The sequence below is a fragment of the Perognathus longimembris genome, chromosome 1 (genome assembly GCF_023159225.1).
Source record: "Perognathus longimembris pacificus isolate PPM17 chromosome 1, ASM2315922v1, whole genome shotgun sequence".
Lineage (NCBI taxonomy): Eukaryota > Metazoa > Chordata > Mammalia > Rodentia > Heteromyidae > Perognathus > Perognathus longimembris.
In genome coordinates this window covers 116,564,170-116,584,168 of record NC_063161.1, presented here as the reverse complement: position 1 = coordinate 116,584,168, position 19,999 = coordinate 116,564,170, and the positions used below count along the sequence as shown (strand labels likewise).

Sequence of the window (19,999 nt, the reverse complement as noted above, 5' to 3'; positions counted from 1 at the left end):
CAGGACTGGCAAAAAAAAAAGGTTGAGATCTTAGAATTGCCATTCAAAGCCAGCCCAGTAAGGAAAGTCTTTGAGACTCTTACCTACAATTAACTGGAAGTGGAGTTGTGACTCAAATGGTAGATGGATCAGCCTTGAACAAAAGAGCTCAGGGACAGCACTCAGGCCAAGAGTTTAAGCCCATGGCCAACATACACACACACACACACACACACACACACACACACACACACACACACACACACACACACACAGAAATAATAACAACACTGACACTTTAAGAATGAAATAAAATAATCCACACAGAGAAAGGGGCAAGTGGCTGGCACCTGAGTGCTGTCTATATAATGTGGTGTTAGGAAGGTAGATAGGAAATCTAACCTTCTAGATCTATGGCTTATAGCTGTGCAGGTTATATAACTTCTCCATACCTCACTTTTTTCATCTAAAATGAGATTAAAAATTCAACAAACTAATGAAGATTATGAGATAATTGTTTATGAGATATTTAGCATCATTTCTGGCAAATATTAAGTTCTCCAGAAATGTTTGCTACTTTTATTATCAGCATTAATAATATTGAGATGCTAGAGTAAATATATATTAATTACTCAATCATCATATACCAACAATGAGTTGGTTACATTAAATATGATACCCTATATAGAGGCTGCATTATGCTTTTTTATTTCTTGGATTCAGTTCCATTCCAGTGCATATAACCTCACTAGTGAAAAATCCTCAAGTATAAAATAAAAAGCAAGAATTCTATGACACTTTATAGCCAACATTTCCAAAACAGTACTATAGCCATAATTACATTAATGAACTTCTCTAAACAATAAGTATTTTCTTTTTCCTTCTAAATACCACTGACAAATATATGGCAAAGAGAACAACTCTTCCTAACCAAGCCTCCCTCATCTTAAAGCACGCACTCATATGAGAACTGGAGAGACCTACATAAAAACCCTTCCAGAATTTAAAAGATAAGTGAAGTTTCCAAAGAGCACAAAACAGTTTTCAAGATGGCGGACGTGGCAGGGCCCCTCCCGCCCGGGCGCAGGGGCATTCTGGAGTCCGACATATTTTCCCTCCTCAACCGGAATTGAAGTCCGGACTTAGAATCCAGCTCATGGGCCCAATCTTCCTGCATATTCATTAATTTCGGCAAGGAAGGAACAAAGAGTGCATCATTAAAGGATTTATGTCTGGAAGACAAAAGACGCATCGCAAACTTGATTAAAGAACTGGCCAGAGTAAGTGAAGAAAAGGAAGTGACAGAAGAACGACTGAAAGCTGATCAGGAGTCATTCGAAAAGATCAGGCAGTTGGAAGAACAGAATGAACTGATCATCAAAGAAAGGGAAGCTCTTCAGCTACAGTATAGAGAATGCCAAGAACTTCTAAGTCTCTATCAGAAATACCTATCAGAACAGAAAGAAAAGCTCAACATGTCTCTCTAAGAACTTGGTGCTGCTAGAATGCAGGAGCAACAGGTTGAAGAAATCTGGAGACTTGTCAAAGAATTTGAAAATTGCTCCCTTACCTTCTATTTTGTATTTTGTCTTTATGTAAGAAATAGAGATGTTATCCTACTATCGTGTTATTCCCATTAAATTATTTAAAAACCAAAAAAAACAAAAAACAAAAAAAGAGCACAAAACAAAAACAGAAAAAGAACTAAATCGGAAAGGAGGATGACTTTTTTAAGTAAGTTATCACTGGAAAATTTCTTTGTTTCTAACCAACATATAAAGCCCACTATTGCATTTTTAATACATGTCAATGTACCCTTGTAATTGAGGATGAAGTCTTGTTCCATCTTCAGAAACACAGAATAAAATTTTTCACCTTGGGATCTGTTCTCTATTCAGGAGATACTCAGTGTTTCCCATAAGACCCACAAAAAGAGAGGAAATAAGCATATGCAAAGAATTTTCTTCTACCTTAACAGCTTCTCCAAGAGTTTGGTTTTTGTCAGCTTCCTCACTGGAATGCAACTCAAGTCTATAATTCAACTCCTGTAGTTGCTGTGCCTGTTCATTCAACAGCATTTGTGCCTGCTGTTCCCGAAGCAATGCATTATTGAGTTCTTCACATGCACTTTCAAACTTTTCATGGGTGATCAATTTCTTTAAGAAAAAGGGAAAAAAAAAATCAATTGTAAGCTAACTGCATTGCTACATCATTTAATCTTCAGAACTAAAATGGCTAAACAAAGAATATAATGCAAACATTTCTAAGACAAAATACATAAACAAATATAATTGTATTTAATGAAAATAATCAAAAGACACACAGCAAGTTGTCTCCCTTCCCAACATTTTTTAGATCTTATAAACACTCCTCTTTTTACTCCTTTTTACTAGCTGCTTTACCTCCCCACATTCTCCTATTAAAACCAGACTCTAGTTTCAAAAGATTAACTCTATAAGCCTCCTCTCAGCATTCAAGCTCTATTCTACTTCAGAACAGTCCTCTAATTCTGGGGTCTTGTAAACAGATATATTTGTATCTTTTATTTCTTCCATTTTCCCCCCAATACCTAGGTTTAAATTGGATCCAGGGCTCAAATGGTACAGCACTAGCTGAGCAAGCAAGCTGAGCAAAAACAAAGCCCTGGGCTCAAACTAATACTGGCAACCACATTGATAATAATAATAATAACAGTAATAATAATAAGCTAGCTTATGGGCCAGAAAGTCAAACTGTGTACAATATCTAGAATTTTTCATAATATTCTAGGGAACAGCATAAATAAAGTCTTGTAATTTTCAGGAGAGCTACTAGTATCCAGACCTAAATGTAGGTAGATACATTCTAACTCTTAATACATTTTGCTTGATATACATGTATATTTATGTACACATATATGTTCATTTTGGCAGATCATCTCAAGATCTCAAATTGAGCATATATACATACATATACATATATATGATGAGAACTAAGTCAAAAAGAGGCAGAGACACATTTAAAGAAAGTGGATTTTATTTTTAAAAAATAAAACAAGAATGTCTGTGAATTGTTCTGAAGTTTGAAAAACCATTTGAACCAAGTTTCAGGGTAATCTTTTACCTCTATGAATTTCTATACGTATACATTAACATGGTATAATAATGGTTTGAAAAAGATAATAACTATACCATTTCCAAACAGAATATGTAAATAATGTGCATTTTATTGTGTTTATCCATTTGCATGTTTTGGTCAGTATTATTTGGCAAATATTTTTTCCTTTTTCAGAAATTTGCTGGGTTTTTTTAATAACGTACTTAACTTTCATTAGACAAATTGAACATATCTTTGGAAAAGAAACTCGATTTAATACTAAAATTCCAATATACGGAGAGCACAAAAGAAATACCTCTACCTAACCATCAGGCTCCTCAATTGAAAACATTTTAGAAATTTGAGGAGAGAGGGAGGAAGGAACCCATCCTATTTGAAGGGACTTTGAATTATTTTTTAAATCAAATAATAAAAAAAAAATTTAAGCAACAGAGCTATAACCACAACCATATTTTCTAAGTTCTATATACTTACAGAGTGCTTAAATTCATTTAACTGTATTTGGAGACCCTGAGCTTTGTCCAGCTCCTTTTTCATTTCATTTACATTTCGTTTGAATTCTGTAACCTCCAGGCGCAGTGAGCGGCGCTCCACTTCTGCTGCATGCAGTCTTTGTGTAAATCCAAATATTTGCTTTTGTAATGATGCTGTGCTTTTCTGTTGTTAAACAAGAGAAATTTTCAAACTGTAACAGCAGATTTACTAAAAAATCAATAGCAATGACCATTTAACTAAATTAAATGTAACTTAGATTGCACAAAAAACAGCACAAGCTATTACTAAAACATACAGACAAAAGCTTTATTTTTTAATGTGACCAATATATGAAATATGAAATTAACACCTAAAATATATCATCTAGCTAGATGATATCTAGAAAATAGAACTGACAATTTTAGGTCTTGTACTGCCACTATGCACTTGTAGGAAACATACTTAGAACTAATGCCAATATTTATTCAAAATGGCTTTTATCATAATAGAAGTTAACATGAGGACCAAGCATGGTGGTTTTTGCCTACAATTTCAGCTACACAAGAGACAGAGATTAGAGGAGTATGATTGGAGGCTAACCCTGACAATAAAGTTAATGAGCTATTATCTCATTAACTGAGCATGGTGGCAGGCACCTATAATTCCAGCTAAGAGGGCTATAATCTGATGCCAGTCCTGGACAAGATCCTATCCAAAAGAGAACTAAGTTAACAAAGACAGGAAGATCCAAGCACTGTGACTCATATCTGTAATACTAGTTATTCAGGAAGCTGAGATTTAAGGGTCATAGTTCAAAGACAGCCTAGGCAGGAAAGTGCATGAGATGTTTTTATCTCCAATTTATCACACACAAAAAAAGCCAGAAGTAGAGTTGTGGCTCAAGTGGCAGAGTGCTAGCCTTGAGTAAAAGATGCTCAGAGACAATGCTCAAGGCCTGAGTTCAAGCCCCATCAAGTAAGGCACTTGCCTAACACAGACCTGAGTTCAAATCCCAGGTACCAAAAAAAAACAAATAAAAACTAGGAAGGGAGGGAAGAAGGGAAGGAAGGAAGGAAAGAAGGAAATCAAAGAAAATCTAAATACCTTCATGTACAACTAGTTTAAACTCTAAATAAATCTGATACAAAGTTAAATCTACAAATCCTAAAATCATTATTAAATGAAATTTTGTACATACCATAATGGGCACATGGCCACGCAAACCATACTTCAGGGCCAGGGTGTTTACTTTGTGAAGTCCACGGGCCAGCCTTTGAACAAGGGAATCTTTTTCTACATATGTAATGCTCCTGTTACTGCACAGTGGAATACTTTCCATTGCTAGACTGATTTTATCCATGAGTTTTGCAAAAGAATTCTTGGCTGCACCTATAAGTATATGTCCACAAACTCTGGAATTTGGATCTTCAAAAAGGAAGAGCACAAAAATAAGAATTTTCTATGTTGACTAGACAATACTTCTGATTACAATATGAAAATATTTTTCTACTATGTAATTTCCATTCATCTATAGTCACTAAAAAATTCTCTTCCACATTAATTTTCACCATTAGAAGAAGAAAAAAGCTACAAAAGTATATCTAAAGAAATTTTGCATGAATTTACTAGGTAACTCATGCAATATTATGAAACTAAACATTCATATCTCTTTGCTCTAAAACGTCATATACATATATATCCATTTTATTTACAATTACTATAATCTAGTACCTTAATGCCATACTATTTATATTCGCAGACAAGAAAACATAATTTGTCTTATTCCAAAGCAAGTAAAATTTAACAACTACAATTATTTATTTTCCCACAGGATTTGGTAATCATTCCTCTCATGTAATAGACTTGAGGTTCCAACATATCCAACATAGCCTGCTTACTGCTACATTCATCAGCTCTGTAATTAATATTTGTGTTTAATATTGATAAATAAAATTGTCAAGTGTTTTTCCTACTAATTAGTATTCCAGATAATAGTTAACAGGTTTATTTATGACTTTATAAAAGTCATGTAATTTAGTTTTCCCTCTGCTACACAGGTTTTAATCTGTCTTTACTTGTCTTATGATATTATCCATGTAAAACAAAAGCATGGAAACTATTTAACTCTAGTAGTGCAGCATTTCACATTTTAAGAGCTTCTGCTGTTTTATCTCAGCTTTACACCATAGATCAAAAAAAAAAAAAACTTCAGCCAGTTTTACAAAATAAAACTATCCTTTTTGTGTGTTTTTCTAAGGTAATGTATGGAACAACACTAAAGAACAAGACTGTCTGAGAAGGTGATCAACTACTGGTTTTCTCTTGTATAAAACAGTGCCTTAGAAGGACTGTGTATTCTAAACTTTGAGCTTTATTCCTAATTTTTTTCTTCAAATTTTCTTTACTCCTCAATATATAAAAGGAAAGATAAATTTTACAATTTATGTAGAAGTCAAAATTTGAAAACGACATTGCTTTAGAAATATACATGAAATCAAAATTGTTTATATAATAACTTCTATATAAATTTTTTCTATCAGTTATTAATGCTTTGAATTGTAAGAATATACAAGCCTGTAACCAGTGGCTCAGGCCTGTAATTCTAGCTACTAGGGAGGCTCAGATCTGAGGATCTCTATTCAAACCAAGCCCAGGCAGGAAAGTTCATCAGATTCTTATCTAGCTTGACTTCTGTCAAGCTAGAACACTAGCCTTTAGCAAAAAGGCTCAAGGACAAGTGTCAGGCCTTAATTTCAAGCCCCAGGACTGGCACATACACACACATACAGAATATACAATAAGTTTAATTCTGTATCTATTAATTATACATACTCTGAGAATCACATGAACAAAAGACATAGAATGTTTAATTAGTACAAGTTCTTTAACATCAAATTCCTCAAATAAATAAAATAATTTAGTAGCTTGATTATATAGCAACCAACATATAATGTAGAAGTAAAATTAATTGCTACAATATAATTTCCTGTTCAATGCATTTATAGTAAAACATTATATGTGTAACACTGAAAATATCATTTGAATGTATTATATATATATACCTGTTTCTTGCAACTTTTGTGTGTTTTCATTGCTTTTATCTTCAACATGCACATTTATAGTATTTTATGTCTTTTTTGATTCATTACATTTCAATTCATTTTCATAGCTGCTACAATACTGAACTCAAAAATGGACTCAATACTGAGACATTAAAACTAATTTATATAATATGTAAAAAATATTTTAATAAACAAAATAAAGGCTTTCTTTAGAAAAACAATATTTATGAAATATAAAAGCAGGAAAAATTTCACAAATAAAGAGGAATTAAGAGTAAAACCCAGTGGGCTGGGGATATGGCCTAGTGGAAGAGTGCTTGCCTCATATACATGAAACCCTGGGTTCGATTCCCCAGCACCACATATACAGAAAACGGCCAGAAGTGGTGCTGTGGCTCAAGTGGCAGAGTGCTAGCCTTGAGCAAAAAGAAGCCAGGGACAGTGCTCAGGTCCTGAGTCTAAGCCCCAGGACTGGCAAAAAAAAAAGAGTAAAACTCAATACTGAAAGTGGTGACATTGCTGAAGATATATTGTACTCATAAATTGCCTTCTTGAATTCCTTTGTATAACTACTCAAGATAACAAAAGGAAAGAAAAAGAACCAAAAAACAGCCAAAAAAGAATTTTTTAAAAATAAAAACAATTAAATTTTCATTAATAGTTTTTTTACTATATTACAAAATTTGTTTGTAGAGGCAGTGACTACTCTAAAAGTCACCTTTTAAATGATAATATAACCCCAGGATATATTTTTTTCAAATTTGTAAGAAGTATGGAGAGACATGCACTCTAAGTTCCTGTATGCTATCTCTCAATAAATTATAGTAAGAGTATAAAATACCTTCCGCTTTAGGATGAAGCATTTTATTGCTTTTTAAACTTTTTATTATTACCTTTAAGTAGTTGTACAAAGGAGTTGCCATTTATCAAACCAGTGCCTGATAGACAAGCACAAAGACTTAAACAGAAAATATGGAAAAATGTACTCCTATTAAATGAAGCCCAAAAGTAAGCAGGAATCGCTTTACTCAATTACGACAAAGTAGACCATGTGTCCAAATCAGTAAGAAAACACAAATAAGTAACTTAATATCAATAAGGGAAACTATTCATCAAAAGGAGATAGCAATTGTAAATATACACATTGAATATCAATGTACACAGTTGTATAAAACAAACACTACTGGACATAAAAGAACAGATAGACCCTAACACAATAGTAGTAACTGGCTTCAAAAAATAGCATGGTACTGGCATAAATCCAAATACATTGACCAATGAATAAAAGACTCATAAATAAGCCCACAGAGCTACCGCCATCTGATTTTTTACAAAGGAGCAAAAAACACATTGGAGAAAAGATATTCTCTTCAATGAATGATGTTGGGAATACTGGCCATCCATATGTAAAACCTGAAACTAGATTTCTCATCCTGCTCAAAACTCACTTCAAATTAGATCAAATACCTAACGTAAGAATCTGAAACCTTAAAACTACTATAGTAAGAACACTTGAAAATATAGTGAATCATGGTAACACTTGAACATGTAGATATATGCACTTTTCTGAACAGGGCTCCAATTGTCTAGAAAATAAAAAGAATAATCCACCAAGTTTAGGTGAGCAACAACCAATGAATGGAAAAAACAAATTGTGTGTATATGCAAAATGGAACATCTTTCAATCATAAAGAATAAAATTATTGCCAGATGCTGGTGGCTCACACCCATAATCCCAGCTACTCAGGAGGAGATCTGAGATCTAAGGATTGTGGTTTGAAGTCATCCCATGAGACTCTTATCTCTAATTAACCACCTGTAAATTGAAAGAGCAGCTGTGCTCGAAGTGGTAGAATGGTAACCTTGAGCAAAAAAGCTCTGGGACAACACCCAGGCCCTGAGTTCAAGCCTCATGATCAACAAAAAAAAAAAAAAAAAGGAAGAAAAAACATCTTAAAGAAAAGAAAAGTTATTTTGCAGGCAATTGTACGGAATTAGAAATCATTATGTCAAGGGAGATATGAAAAACAAAAAAATCTAATATTGTACAATTTCATTCTTAGGTAGGATCTAAACCTAAAATGATGACAATAACATAAAAAATAGGACATAAGCCTAAGGGTAACTACGTCCATGGAGGGAGAACCAGCAGAAACCAGAGAATAAATATTCCTGGTATCACACCACTCTTTCTTTCCAATCTCTTGAAAACGATTCTCACAGATAGCTCCACAGGCTAGGAAAAAGGTGGAAATACACACACACACACACACACACACACACACACACATATATCTGGATCTCATTTGGTGAGATGCGAATTTTTGCACCCTATGGAAGCAATATTTGGGAGAAGATATAAAGAATCAACTTTAGAAGCAGACTGTCATGTCCTTAAATCTGAGCAGTGTGCACCCTGGCACACTACTTAGTTATTGTACTTCATTTTCCTCATCTGCAAAAGAGAAATTAGTAATAACACATTTACAAAGTTAATGGATCCACACTAGAACCTGCATTACATTAGCCTAACTCCAATCAGCTTTTTACAATCTTCCATTGTGTTTCATATTCTTATTTCCTCCTCTCACATTTTAGAGTTCAGTATCCATCACTATAGTCAAAAAAAAAATGTGATAGGCTTGGTTATGCCCTATGCTGAAAATTTCATAGATTCTGACAGATCCCAAATTTCTAGTTATAAACTAATGTTCACATTAATTCCTCTTGACTGAAAATGCGCCCAAAAGACCCTAGTCATTGTTGTAAATCTCTGGTCACCATAGAGTCCAGGAACTGCTGAGGCTGTATACAGATCACTCTATGATGAAAGATATCCCAGCCAAAAGCAGGAACAATCATCTCATGAGAAATTCATTTTCTCTCCAGTGATGAGGACTCCTTCTGGACTCCCTTGTAGGACCTGAATGAGATGATGACCAACAAGACTACAGTCTGACTGGGCTGTATAATAATATATACCTTCCACTCCAGACCCAATTACCCCTTTATTTAAACCTATAGCTTATTTTGTTAGTGCCCTAGAGGTGGGCTGAAATGCTTAGTCTCCATCTTCCCCAAATGGCCATTTTGATTCAAACCACTGTCTGGCTCTTCATCATTGTTTTTGTTTGCCTTAGAGGAACCCTGAGTTGAGTCTTTAGCCTAGGACTCTGGTTATATATAGCCCACATTGGTGAGTAACAAGGAATTTATTTTTTTAAGACAGTGTCTGGCAATATAACCTACACTGCTCTGGAATTCACTATGTAGCCCAAACTGACCTCACATTTTTCTGGATTTAACTCCCAAGTAGGTGGGTTATAGACATATACTGTCACACCTGACTCAAGTCTTACATCTTTTAAATATGTATAAATAACTGCTTATTAGTACTGCTTTAAACTTTCTAAATACGAAACATCACTCTTAAATTGAACATAATATAGGCTTCTGAGTTTTGCCTGAAAGAGTAGGTTATGACCTCTAGAAAATAAACTGGAAGTATGCAATAGAAAGAAAGTTGAGTGGCTACTAGCAAGGGTATATTGAAGTCATCTATCTTCTAAATTAACAGAGATTTAACTTTAGAGGAAGCAGGTAACAAAATGCACTAAGATTCTACTTACATCTATCTACGTGTGTGTGTGTGTGTGTGTGTGTGTGTGTAGTTCAAAGATACATCTAAGCAAATTAGTGCATTTGTATCTATCTTTAAATTTACTTTTAAATTTTTAGTTTGGACTAGTCATATCAAAAAGTTCATTTATATAAAGGGTTTCTTTTAGTCTACTCACATAATGATTTATATCTTAGCCTTTCAGTGAAAGTAACACTCTCCCCTGTTTGAGGTAAATGATCTCTTGCAGGCACACCATTTGGATACCCAGAAGAGGTAATTTATCTCAAGTGGGCAAACACCATAATGAAAAACAAGAAGGTTGCCACCTGTCCAGTATTTTCAGAGGCAACAAGAAAACTGGAGTCTGCCCACTGACTATAAATACATTATCAAAGTTTAAGAAAGTATTGGGGGTAACCATCTTTAGCACTTTCTCAGCAGAAGATTTCCAATTACTATTATTGAGCTTTCGCTTTCATGAAAAGATAAGCAATGTGCTAGATCCATTCAGACATCAGTGCACAGAAAGAAATAAAACAATGAATATTCATAGTACATTTACATATATGAAATATTTGACTAAGCAAGTTGCATTAATTTCCAAATAATCATATTAGCTAGGAATTTTTGTTATCAAAATTTTATATGTAGGGATAATAAAAATAAGAAGGGATTAAGAAATATGTTGCTGGCCTTGGTGGCTCACGTTTGTAATCTCAGATACTCAGGAGCCACAATTGGGAGGACTTTAGCTCCAAGCCAGCCCAGAGGGCAAATTTAAGACTACATTGCAACCAGTAAGTGGGCATAGTGGCATTTATCTGAATCCCAAATACATGAGAGTGGATTGCTGTCCTAGACAACCCTAAGCAAAAACACAACCCCTTACCTGAAGAATAACTAAAGCAAAAAAGGAGTTGAGGGCATGGCTTTTGTGGCAAAGTGCCTACACAGCAAGCAAAAGGCCCCAAGTTTAAACCCCAGTACCTCTTTAAAAAAAAAAAAGGAAAAGAAAAAAGAAACAATTTGCAATGTTACACAAGTAGTAAGCAATGGAGCCCAACCTCAAAAACCATGTATCCAATGCCCAACGTATGATACTGTAACCTCTCTGTACGTCAGTTTGAAAATAAAAATTTGAGAAAAAAAAAATAAATAAATAAAAAAGAAAAAAAAAAAACAACCAAATTCCTAATCAATTCTGTACATACATCATGTTTAGGAATAAATTTTCTCTCCCAGATAATAGTATAATTCAAGATTTACTCTAAACAGATAGGCATCTAATTTTTTTTGGGGGGGTGCCAGTCCTGGGGCTTGAATTCAGGGCCTGATCACTGTCCCTGAGTTTTTATTGGCTCAAAGCTAGACTCTACCACTTAAGTCACAGTTCCACTTCTGACTTTTTTGATGGTTAATTGGAGATAAGCATCTCATGGGCTTTACTGCCCAAGTTTAGCTGAGATCTCAGCCTCCTGAGTAGCTAGGATTACAAGCATGAACCACTGGTACATGGCTAAGCATCTAATTTTTAAAAGAATTATTTACTGAATTTTCAACCCTTAGAGCAAATACAATAAGCAATATTTATTATTCATATTTAATGTACTAAGTGATATTACTTTAAATTAGCATAGAATCAGTACAGTTTATTGAGGCCTAAAAGAATTCACAATGACATTATTAATATGTGGTCCTGACTTATAAGTAACTTAAATTTTTAGTAATACCTTTGGAATGAAAGAAGGAATGAACAAACAAATGAACAAATGAAGGTCAAACGATTATCCTAAGTATAAATTAATTCAGTCTTCTAAAGGACTCTATGACATAGGTAATACTACTATCCATTTTTACATATAAAGAAACTGAGGTAAAGAGAATTTCAATAGTTTATCCAGGGTTGCACAGGTAGTATCAGAATTCATAGTAATTTATAGTCAGATATTAGTCCTAATTACCCATAAAATGCTGCCTAGAACATTTTAGCAATTTTACTATAGAACCATAATAATTAATACTACTTAAAATGCAGAAAAGTATATATGCTACTGTATATTGACTAATTTATACCTATTTTCATGGTGAAACTTATGGTAAGGGAATAACTATATTTTTAGAACCACTATACACAAGGGGTTGTACAAGACATTCAACAAGTGTTATTTCCTTAAATTCTAAAAACTTTCAAACAGAAGATACTATCTTCATTTATAGAATCTGAAATCTATTAAGTAAAATAACTTAGCAAATTTCATTAGTAACTATCAGAATTAGATATAAAATCAAATCTTTGCTCAAAACTAAGGCTATTTCTGTTATCAAAATGCTTACCAGGAGGAAATTAATAAAAATTACCAGAAAATTAATAAATATGTAGAAATGAAAAAAATCAAATGGAAATCCAAAATTAAAGCCAATCTCCAAAAATAAAAACTCAACCAAAACTAGAAAACATGAATGGAATTCATGACTTCACAGACTCCATCAAAAATTTAAATCTACAAATCAAAGTTACACACAAAGGAGAAACAATACAAAACAAAGACACTAAGACCCTATTCAATAAAATAATAGCAAAAAACTTCCCCAACCACAAATGATAAGATTATCAGAGTGATAGAGGCTTACAGACAACAAGGAGGCAAGACTAAAGAGAAAAAAATTCTAGTTACACTAACACTAAACACACAAAAAACTGAATATAGAAGGTGAAAAATAAAGGACACAAGTACCTGACAAGGGCAAATCCATTAAAACATCCACAAATGTCTCAATACAAACAGTGATGCAACAAAGGTATGTAAAGACATAATTCAAGCCCTTAAAAGATAACAATTACCAACCTAGACTACTGTACCCCATGAAGCTATCCTTCGTAATCAATGGAGAAATAAAAACTTTCTATGATAAACAAAAGCTAAAGAAATACATGATTACTAAACCAGCACTGCAAAGATACTTAAAAAAATAATGTTTGCCAGAAGCTGAGGGCATGGCTTACGTGTTAGAACACCTACCTAGCAAGTTAGAAGACCTTAAGTTCAAAGTCCAGTACTAACAAAATAGTAACAATTATGATAAAAATAATAACAGCAATACTACTGATTTGGGTTATTTGTATACTTAAATTATAAATTCAACATAAATGTACAGTTTTTATAGCTTTATAGATATTATACTCATCAGTATCTGTTTATAAGCATTCGGTTATCTTTGTCTGAAAATATGTTCCTACTCTTTATGTAGAAATTTCTACTACTAGACTATACCTTAAAAATGATTGTCAAGTAGCGGCTCATGCCTATAATTCTAATACTCAGGAGGCTCAGATTTGAGGATCTCAGCTTGAAGCCAGACCAGGTAAGAAAGTCTGTGAGACTCTAATCTCCAATTAACCACCAAAATGCTAAAGTAGTGGTGTGACTTAAGTGGTAGAGTGAAAAAGCCAAATGATAGTGAGAGGCCCTGAGTTTAATCCCCAGTACCAGAAAAAAAAATTATCTGAAGATTATAATATAAAATCCCTCATCATATTTGAAGAAATTCTTTTATAAGCCAAATAATCAAGTTACTTTTTATGAAGCAGTCCAGTTTTCATTTTTGTTACAGATCCAAAAATAATAATTTGTCTACCTATCTAGACCATATTCTTTCCAATACTACTCATGATCTTGATATATCAATTATTTTTCCCACTAAGTAATACTTATTCTTCCCTTAATTTTGTTTCTTGGCCAACAAACATTTAAACTCTTCCCTAAAAATGAGTTTCCCTGAACGTGTTATTTCCTCAAGCTATTAGAGGCACAATCAGACCTTCCGTAGGTAGATGAACACATTAACAATACCATTCTTGGTCATTTTCTACTTGATAGGTCTTATCTATGTGTAATGGTCTTAATAAACACTGGTTAAGATTTTAAATTAAAAGTGTTCCAAAGGGCTACTTACAGACTACGCTAAAGGAAGGGCTTTGTGCCTCCTTAGACTAACCTCCATAATCTGAGACCAAGCCAACAATCTGCTTTTCCTCTAATTAGAACAAATAAAATACCTTTTATTAATAATTATCTATAAACCATGCTTGGTAAGCATAGATGTCCATCTGGCCTCTTTAAGTGTCTACCCACCTTTGTATACTAGACTGATTCCCACCTCTATATCTGTACTGCAGCCAACTTCCTTCATCTGAACACTATGTTCTCTAACACATCACTCTGGACCTTGCTAAATCACTAGTTCCTTCCTGAATTCATTCCTATAATCATAATCTACATTGAGTTGCATCTATTAAGAATTCTTACATGGCGGGGAGAATGAGGGAGGAGGTAACAAACAGTACAAGAAATGTATCCAATGCCTAATGTATGAAACTGTAACCTCTCTGTACATCAGTATGACAATAAAAATTTAAAAAAATAAAAAAGAATTCTTACATGTAGGGCTGCGAATATGACCTACTGATAAAGTGCTCGCCTCATATACATGAAGCCCTGGGTTCGATTCCTCAGTACCATATATATAGAAAACAGCCAGAAGTGGCGCTGTGGCTCAAATGGCAGAGTACTAACCTTGAGCAAAAAGAAGCCAGGGACAGTGCTCAGGCCCTGAGCTCACGCCCCAGGACTGGCAAAAAACAAAACAAAACAAAAAGAATTCTTACATGTAAAATTACATTCTTCATCCCAATCTTAATTGCATTCTACTTAACCTTGTGTATGAGTTCTCATTTTCACTATATAAGTAGTGTACATATTTTAGAGGTCAAACCAAATCATTATTTTTGTTTTATCATCTAAACATTATATAGCACAATGTTTTGCTTTAAAAAACCTATAATTTAAAAAACTCTTAAAATGACTTTTATTTCATATTTCAAACCAAGTATGTTAAGGTTTGCTAATACATTAAATGTGTACATTTACCAACTCCAATGGCCATGCCTAAAAATAATCCTTGAGTTCTACATTCCCTACAAAAAGAGACAATTTAGATGCCTGAAGAACAATGAATGTTTTCTACTTATAGAGAACTGTCTAAAGAATTAAATTATATCTCACCTTATTTCACTGATGCTTGTAACATTTTATTAAGATCATAAATCTTACGTACATTACACTATTTTTACTATTAGTGTGTGTTAGTAATCATAAGTAGTACACAGCTTAATCAGTAACTGTATGTCAACACTTGTACTGTGCAATTAATTTTCATTGAAACTTTCACATACATACATACACACACACATTCATTCAATCCAAATCATGAAAAAGTAAACTTGAATTTTAGGTCTTAGGAAATCATTGATTTTAGCTGATTTCATACTTGGTAGAAAAGAACAGACTACTCAAACTAATCCTATCTAAAAGAAATTAGAAAAAATAAAAATATCACAAAACAAGACAGAAATCTCTTCTGCTGGACCTATTATGACTCAAGCTCCCAAACAAAATAATAGTTTCTGCATTACTATAATAATAATTATTATTAATATAATGATGAGCTTTCCATAGGAAAACCAGAACAAAAAGGAAAAAAAATGAGCCGGCCGTGGTGGTGCATGCTGGCAATCAATGAAGAGGATGCGGGAGGAAGATCACGAGTTTGAGACCAGCCTGGGCTACACCTGGGCAGGGAAAATGGCTTAGTGGTAGAGTCCTTGCCTGTCATGCATGAAGCCCTGGGTTCAATTCCTCAGCACCACATATATAGAAAAAAGCCAGAAGTGGCACTGTGGCTCAAGAAGTAGAGTGCTAGCCTTGAGCAAAAAGAAGCCAACTACAGTGCTTAGGCCCTGAGTTCAAGCCCTGGGACTGGCAAAAAAAAAAAAAAAAAAAAAGAGATAGATTCATTTGCCAGGAATTGTTATTTAACACCCCCCCCCCCCGGAAAAAATTAGGTATCAAAATTTGCATTAATTTACTATAACATTAAATGTAGATTTAACAATCTCTGTAACTGAACAAAAGAAATGCATTGTATTTCTAGAAAATTTATTAGAAATTGTACCACAAACAGTGTTTGGACATTTGCTTTTAAGTATATTTTACAAGGACAGAAAAGAAGAAATCATACCTGTTTTACTAATGACTTCTTGCAACTCAGCCATAGAACTGATTACTGCAGTAAGAAGGTCAGAACTGGTGAGCCAACTGAGTGCTTGTAAGCAACGCAACTGCTCCCTTTGATGTTCTGCAAAAATATAAAATATCCATTATTAAATTCTACAAAAGTTTACTGAAATACAAGTTTAAAATGGATATCAGGGTTCAGCTAATTTTAGAAGCAAATCAAATTTTGCAGTCACATATTACCTAACAGAATATTCCATAAGAAGTGTTAGGCTTGACTAATCAAGTATATACATAACTGTTATTGACACCAAAGATGACAGAAGAAGAAATTTTCTTTCTCCTCGTTTATATTATTTTATTTAATAGTCTGATTTCATAAAAGCTAACAATCTAAGACTCTGCTCAATAGTGGAATGCTTGCCTAATGTGCTTACATAGAACCCTAAGTTGGGTTTCCAGTGCAGAAAAAATAAACAACTGAGTCTATTGTTTCCTCAAAATAGTCAAGCATTAGAGTTAGTTAGAAATTGTGCATTTGTTCCATGTTGGTACAACTCTTTAGCAGCTGAACTTTTATTTTATTATGATAAACAAATATAAATGGTACTGATAAATAACTGTGTTTTGGATTGTCTAACTAAAAAAATCACATTATAAACTAGAAGAAAAAAAGATTAATTCAAATACAATAAAGCTAGACCACAATGAAATTGTACATAATTGTTTCTTCATATTTTAGTCCATTTATAACAGAAAAATCAAAGTTTAACTTGTATAAAAATGAACATTTACTTATACACATGTACCTATATACAAACAAGACTATATTAGATAATTTGACATACTACACGATTCTTTAAAGGTTCTGTATAATAATTGCATTAACACTGTATTTCACTTACATGTAACTTAGGTTTTAAAAAGCACAAATTATCTTACTTGGAAATTTATGCTTGTCTTTAGGTTCTCCTAAACACACCAACATGCCTATGCCTTCTTTGAAATTTTCCATCCAGGTAAAAAGGGAGGCACATGACTGGCCCAAAATCTTGAGTCTGTTTGCTGCCAAAATTGCAATAACACCTTTCCGAAATACGCGTATCAGGCCTTTGAATGGCTTTTTCTTTATTTTGGCTTCATCTTGTTTCTTTTCCTCTACTGTTGACAATGCTTGGGCTAGAGTTCTAATTTCCAACTTGAACAATTCAAAGGTGTTGACCTGCTCCTGGAGAAAATCTCTCTGTGTAGATAAAGCACACGATCTACTATAGAGAGGATATAATGCCCCAGCCATCAATGCACAAGCTGCCAGCAAAGATGTTTGTTCTCTTTTAGTCTTTGATAATGTATTTTTGAAGTGCGAATTTTCAAGCACCAACTGTTCGTGTGACTTCTCAATACGATTCAATTTTTCCATATTCTTTTCTGCAATTTCTTGAAATTTCTGTAAAAGAAGTCAAATAACATCTGATATGAAGCAAAGAAGCATTTCATAAATTTCTCTTTATAAAAACAAAATAAGGGGCTGGGAATATGGCCTAGTGGTAGAGTGCTTGCCTCGTATACATGAAAACCCTGGGTTTGATTCCCCAGCACCACATATATAGAAAAAGCAGGAAGTGGCGCTGTGGCTCAAGTGGTAGTGTGCTAACCTTGAGCAAAAAGAAGCCAGGGACAGTGCGCAGGCCTTGAGTTCCCAAGGACTCAGCCCAGGACTGGCAAAAAAAAAAAAAAAAAAATTGTTTGCTCAAACTATTTTCTCCCTTCAAAGGATTTATGTTATAAAAATCCAAAGAACAGATATATACATACATATGGCATATGGTACATAGAACAACAGTGAACCAAACACCTTAGGTCAGAATGTGAACAACGATTTTTAAATCCTCTTACAAAGACAGTTCATATAAAATGTAGTACACAGATTTAAGAATACTTCATGAATTTCCTGTACATGTGTTTATCAATACACATACTTGGAACATAAAAATTTGCTTTCTGTGCATAATTTATCCTTTTCTGTTCCTCGGTAACTTTCATTTCCTGCTTTTAGCAAAAATTACTTTGCCTGCCAAAAGAAGCTTTCCTATATGTAAAAAGACATTACCTTTTGGCAAATAAACAAAGGGTTAAATCAATGACACAGAAATAGTACATAGAAATAGTATGTGACGGCCCACCATTTATTTACTGCTGAAAAGGACTGACATAGAACAAGCCCTCTTATTTCAGCTTCCTTCTTACTTTCCTAAGACAGGGGCTGCATACAAAACAGCTCCAGTGGTAGGAGAAAAGACTAACTATGACCTGGGTGTCAGCAGCTATCTAATCCTTTTTACCTTTTTACCTATTGAGAGTTTTCAAAGTTCAAAACTGAAACTGAAACCCCCCCAAAAAAAAGTTTGGCTGTAAAACATATTTTAATGACCAAAAAATAAACTAGCTCTGTATAAAATCTTGTGTGTAATCACTAAGGTATTGCTGAGGTAGGGAATACTTTTTTTTTTCCAAGTCATGGGGCTTGAATTCAGGGCCTGTGCGCTGCCCCTGAGCTCTTTTGCTCAAGGCTAGCACTCTATCACTTTGAGCCAGGGCGCCACCTCTGGTTTCCTGGTAGTTAATTGGAGATAAGAGTTTCACAAACCTTCCTGCCCAGGCTGGCTTTGAACCATGATCCTCAGAGCTCAACTTCCCGAGGGTAGGATTATAGGCGCCCAGCTAGGAAAACATTTTTAAATAATTGATTTCCAGTTTCCTTTATTATTCATCTATCATTTAGTAAACCTTACTGATTACTCAGTAAATTGGATGTGCTAGGGGAAAAAAACCCAAGTAAACCAATTACTTGGTATATTACATGGTATGTTATGTTATATGGTATATTACATGATATGATATTATGATAGAGATATGCCGAACTGACAGAGGAGCACCAAAGGGCACTTAACAAAATGATATTGACAGGCTTTTGGAGGGATATGACAATTAAAGGGGCAATTGGGAACAGAGTATGTAATAGAAATTTTTAAATAGCCTATTCTGCTGATGAGAGAGCTAGATAGTAGGTACCCTTTAATCATCTAATCTACCTTGGCCACTAAGGTGACTTAACAGCTTCAGTTGGGTTTTTTTGTTTTTGAAGTGAGCTGCAATGACATAACCAGGAACTTTTTTGAAAAGCAGACAGGAGTTCAATTTTAATATGGGGTCATTCTGAAACTGAGAAATATACTCTGTCAAGTGTTAGCTTATGAGAAAATCTTTATAATACAGATTTGAACTTTAGTATGCCAACAATTTAATGTTGCTCTTTGGGAGAACAATGTGGTATGTCTGATTCAAAAGCTACCACTGAATACTAGAAGAAACCAAAGTCATTTCTAAAATTTACATTAACAAAAGGACCTCAGAGAGCACCTTGGAGTTAGTTATACAAACTTAAGCATTCCATGAGACAAATGTAGGTGCAAAGGGCTATCATGAAAAATGCTTACAGGACATAGCAAAAAGATTTGAAACATGTAAAACTAAGTGTAGAGCAAAATAAATAAAAAGTAATAATAATAATAGATGTTTTCCAAAGTTACAGAGTTGAAAGGAGGCACTCAGAAGCATAGTTTTAAAGATAAAAGAAAAGAAGCAATTTCTTGGATGCTTTCCCTTTGGCAAAGGGCAAACTGTACTTTATA

The 19,999-nt window shown here is 33.9% G+C and overlaps 1 protein-coding gene and 1 long non-coding RNA gene across 2 annotated transcripts in view; one reads left to right on the top strand and one right to left on the bottom strand.

Moving 5' to 3' along the window:
• Positions 1-19,999, bottom strand: part of Ccdc171 (coiled-coil domain containing 171) — a 256,019-nt gene that overhangs the window by 121,667 nt on the left and 114,353 nt on the right. Inside the window, exons 17-21 of the mRNA XM_048352641.1 lie at positions 17,250-17,754; positions 16,312-16,428; positions 4,748-4,974; positions 3,550-3,732; positions 1,950-2,135 (exon numbers count right to left, since the gene is read on the bottom strand). Coding sequence (XP_048208598.1) covers positions 1,950-2,135; positions 3,550-3,732; positions 4,748-4,974; positions 16,312-16,428; positions 17,250-17,754 — 1,218 coding nt within the window. The remainder of the gene's footprint in view (positions 1-1,949; positions 2,136-3,549; positions 3,733-4,747; positions 4,975-16,311; positions 16,429-17,249; positions 17,755-19,999) is intronic.
• Positions 1,170-10,590, top strand: LOC125356318. The gene is made up of 3 exons (XR_007211875.1): positions 1,170-1,499; positions 4,381-4,384; positions 10,579-10,590. It is a non-coding gene; the product is annotated as an uncharacterized LOC125356318 (long non-coding RNA).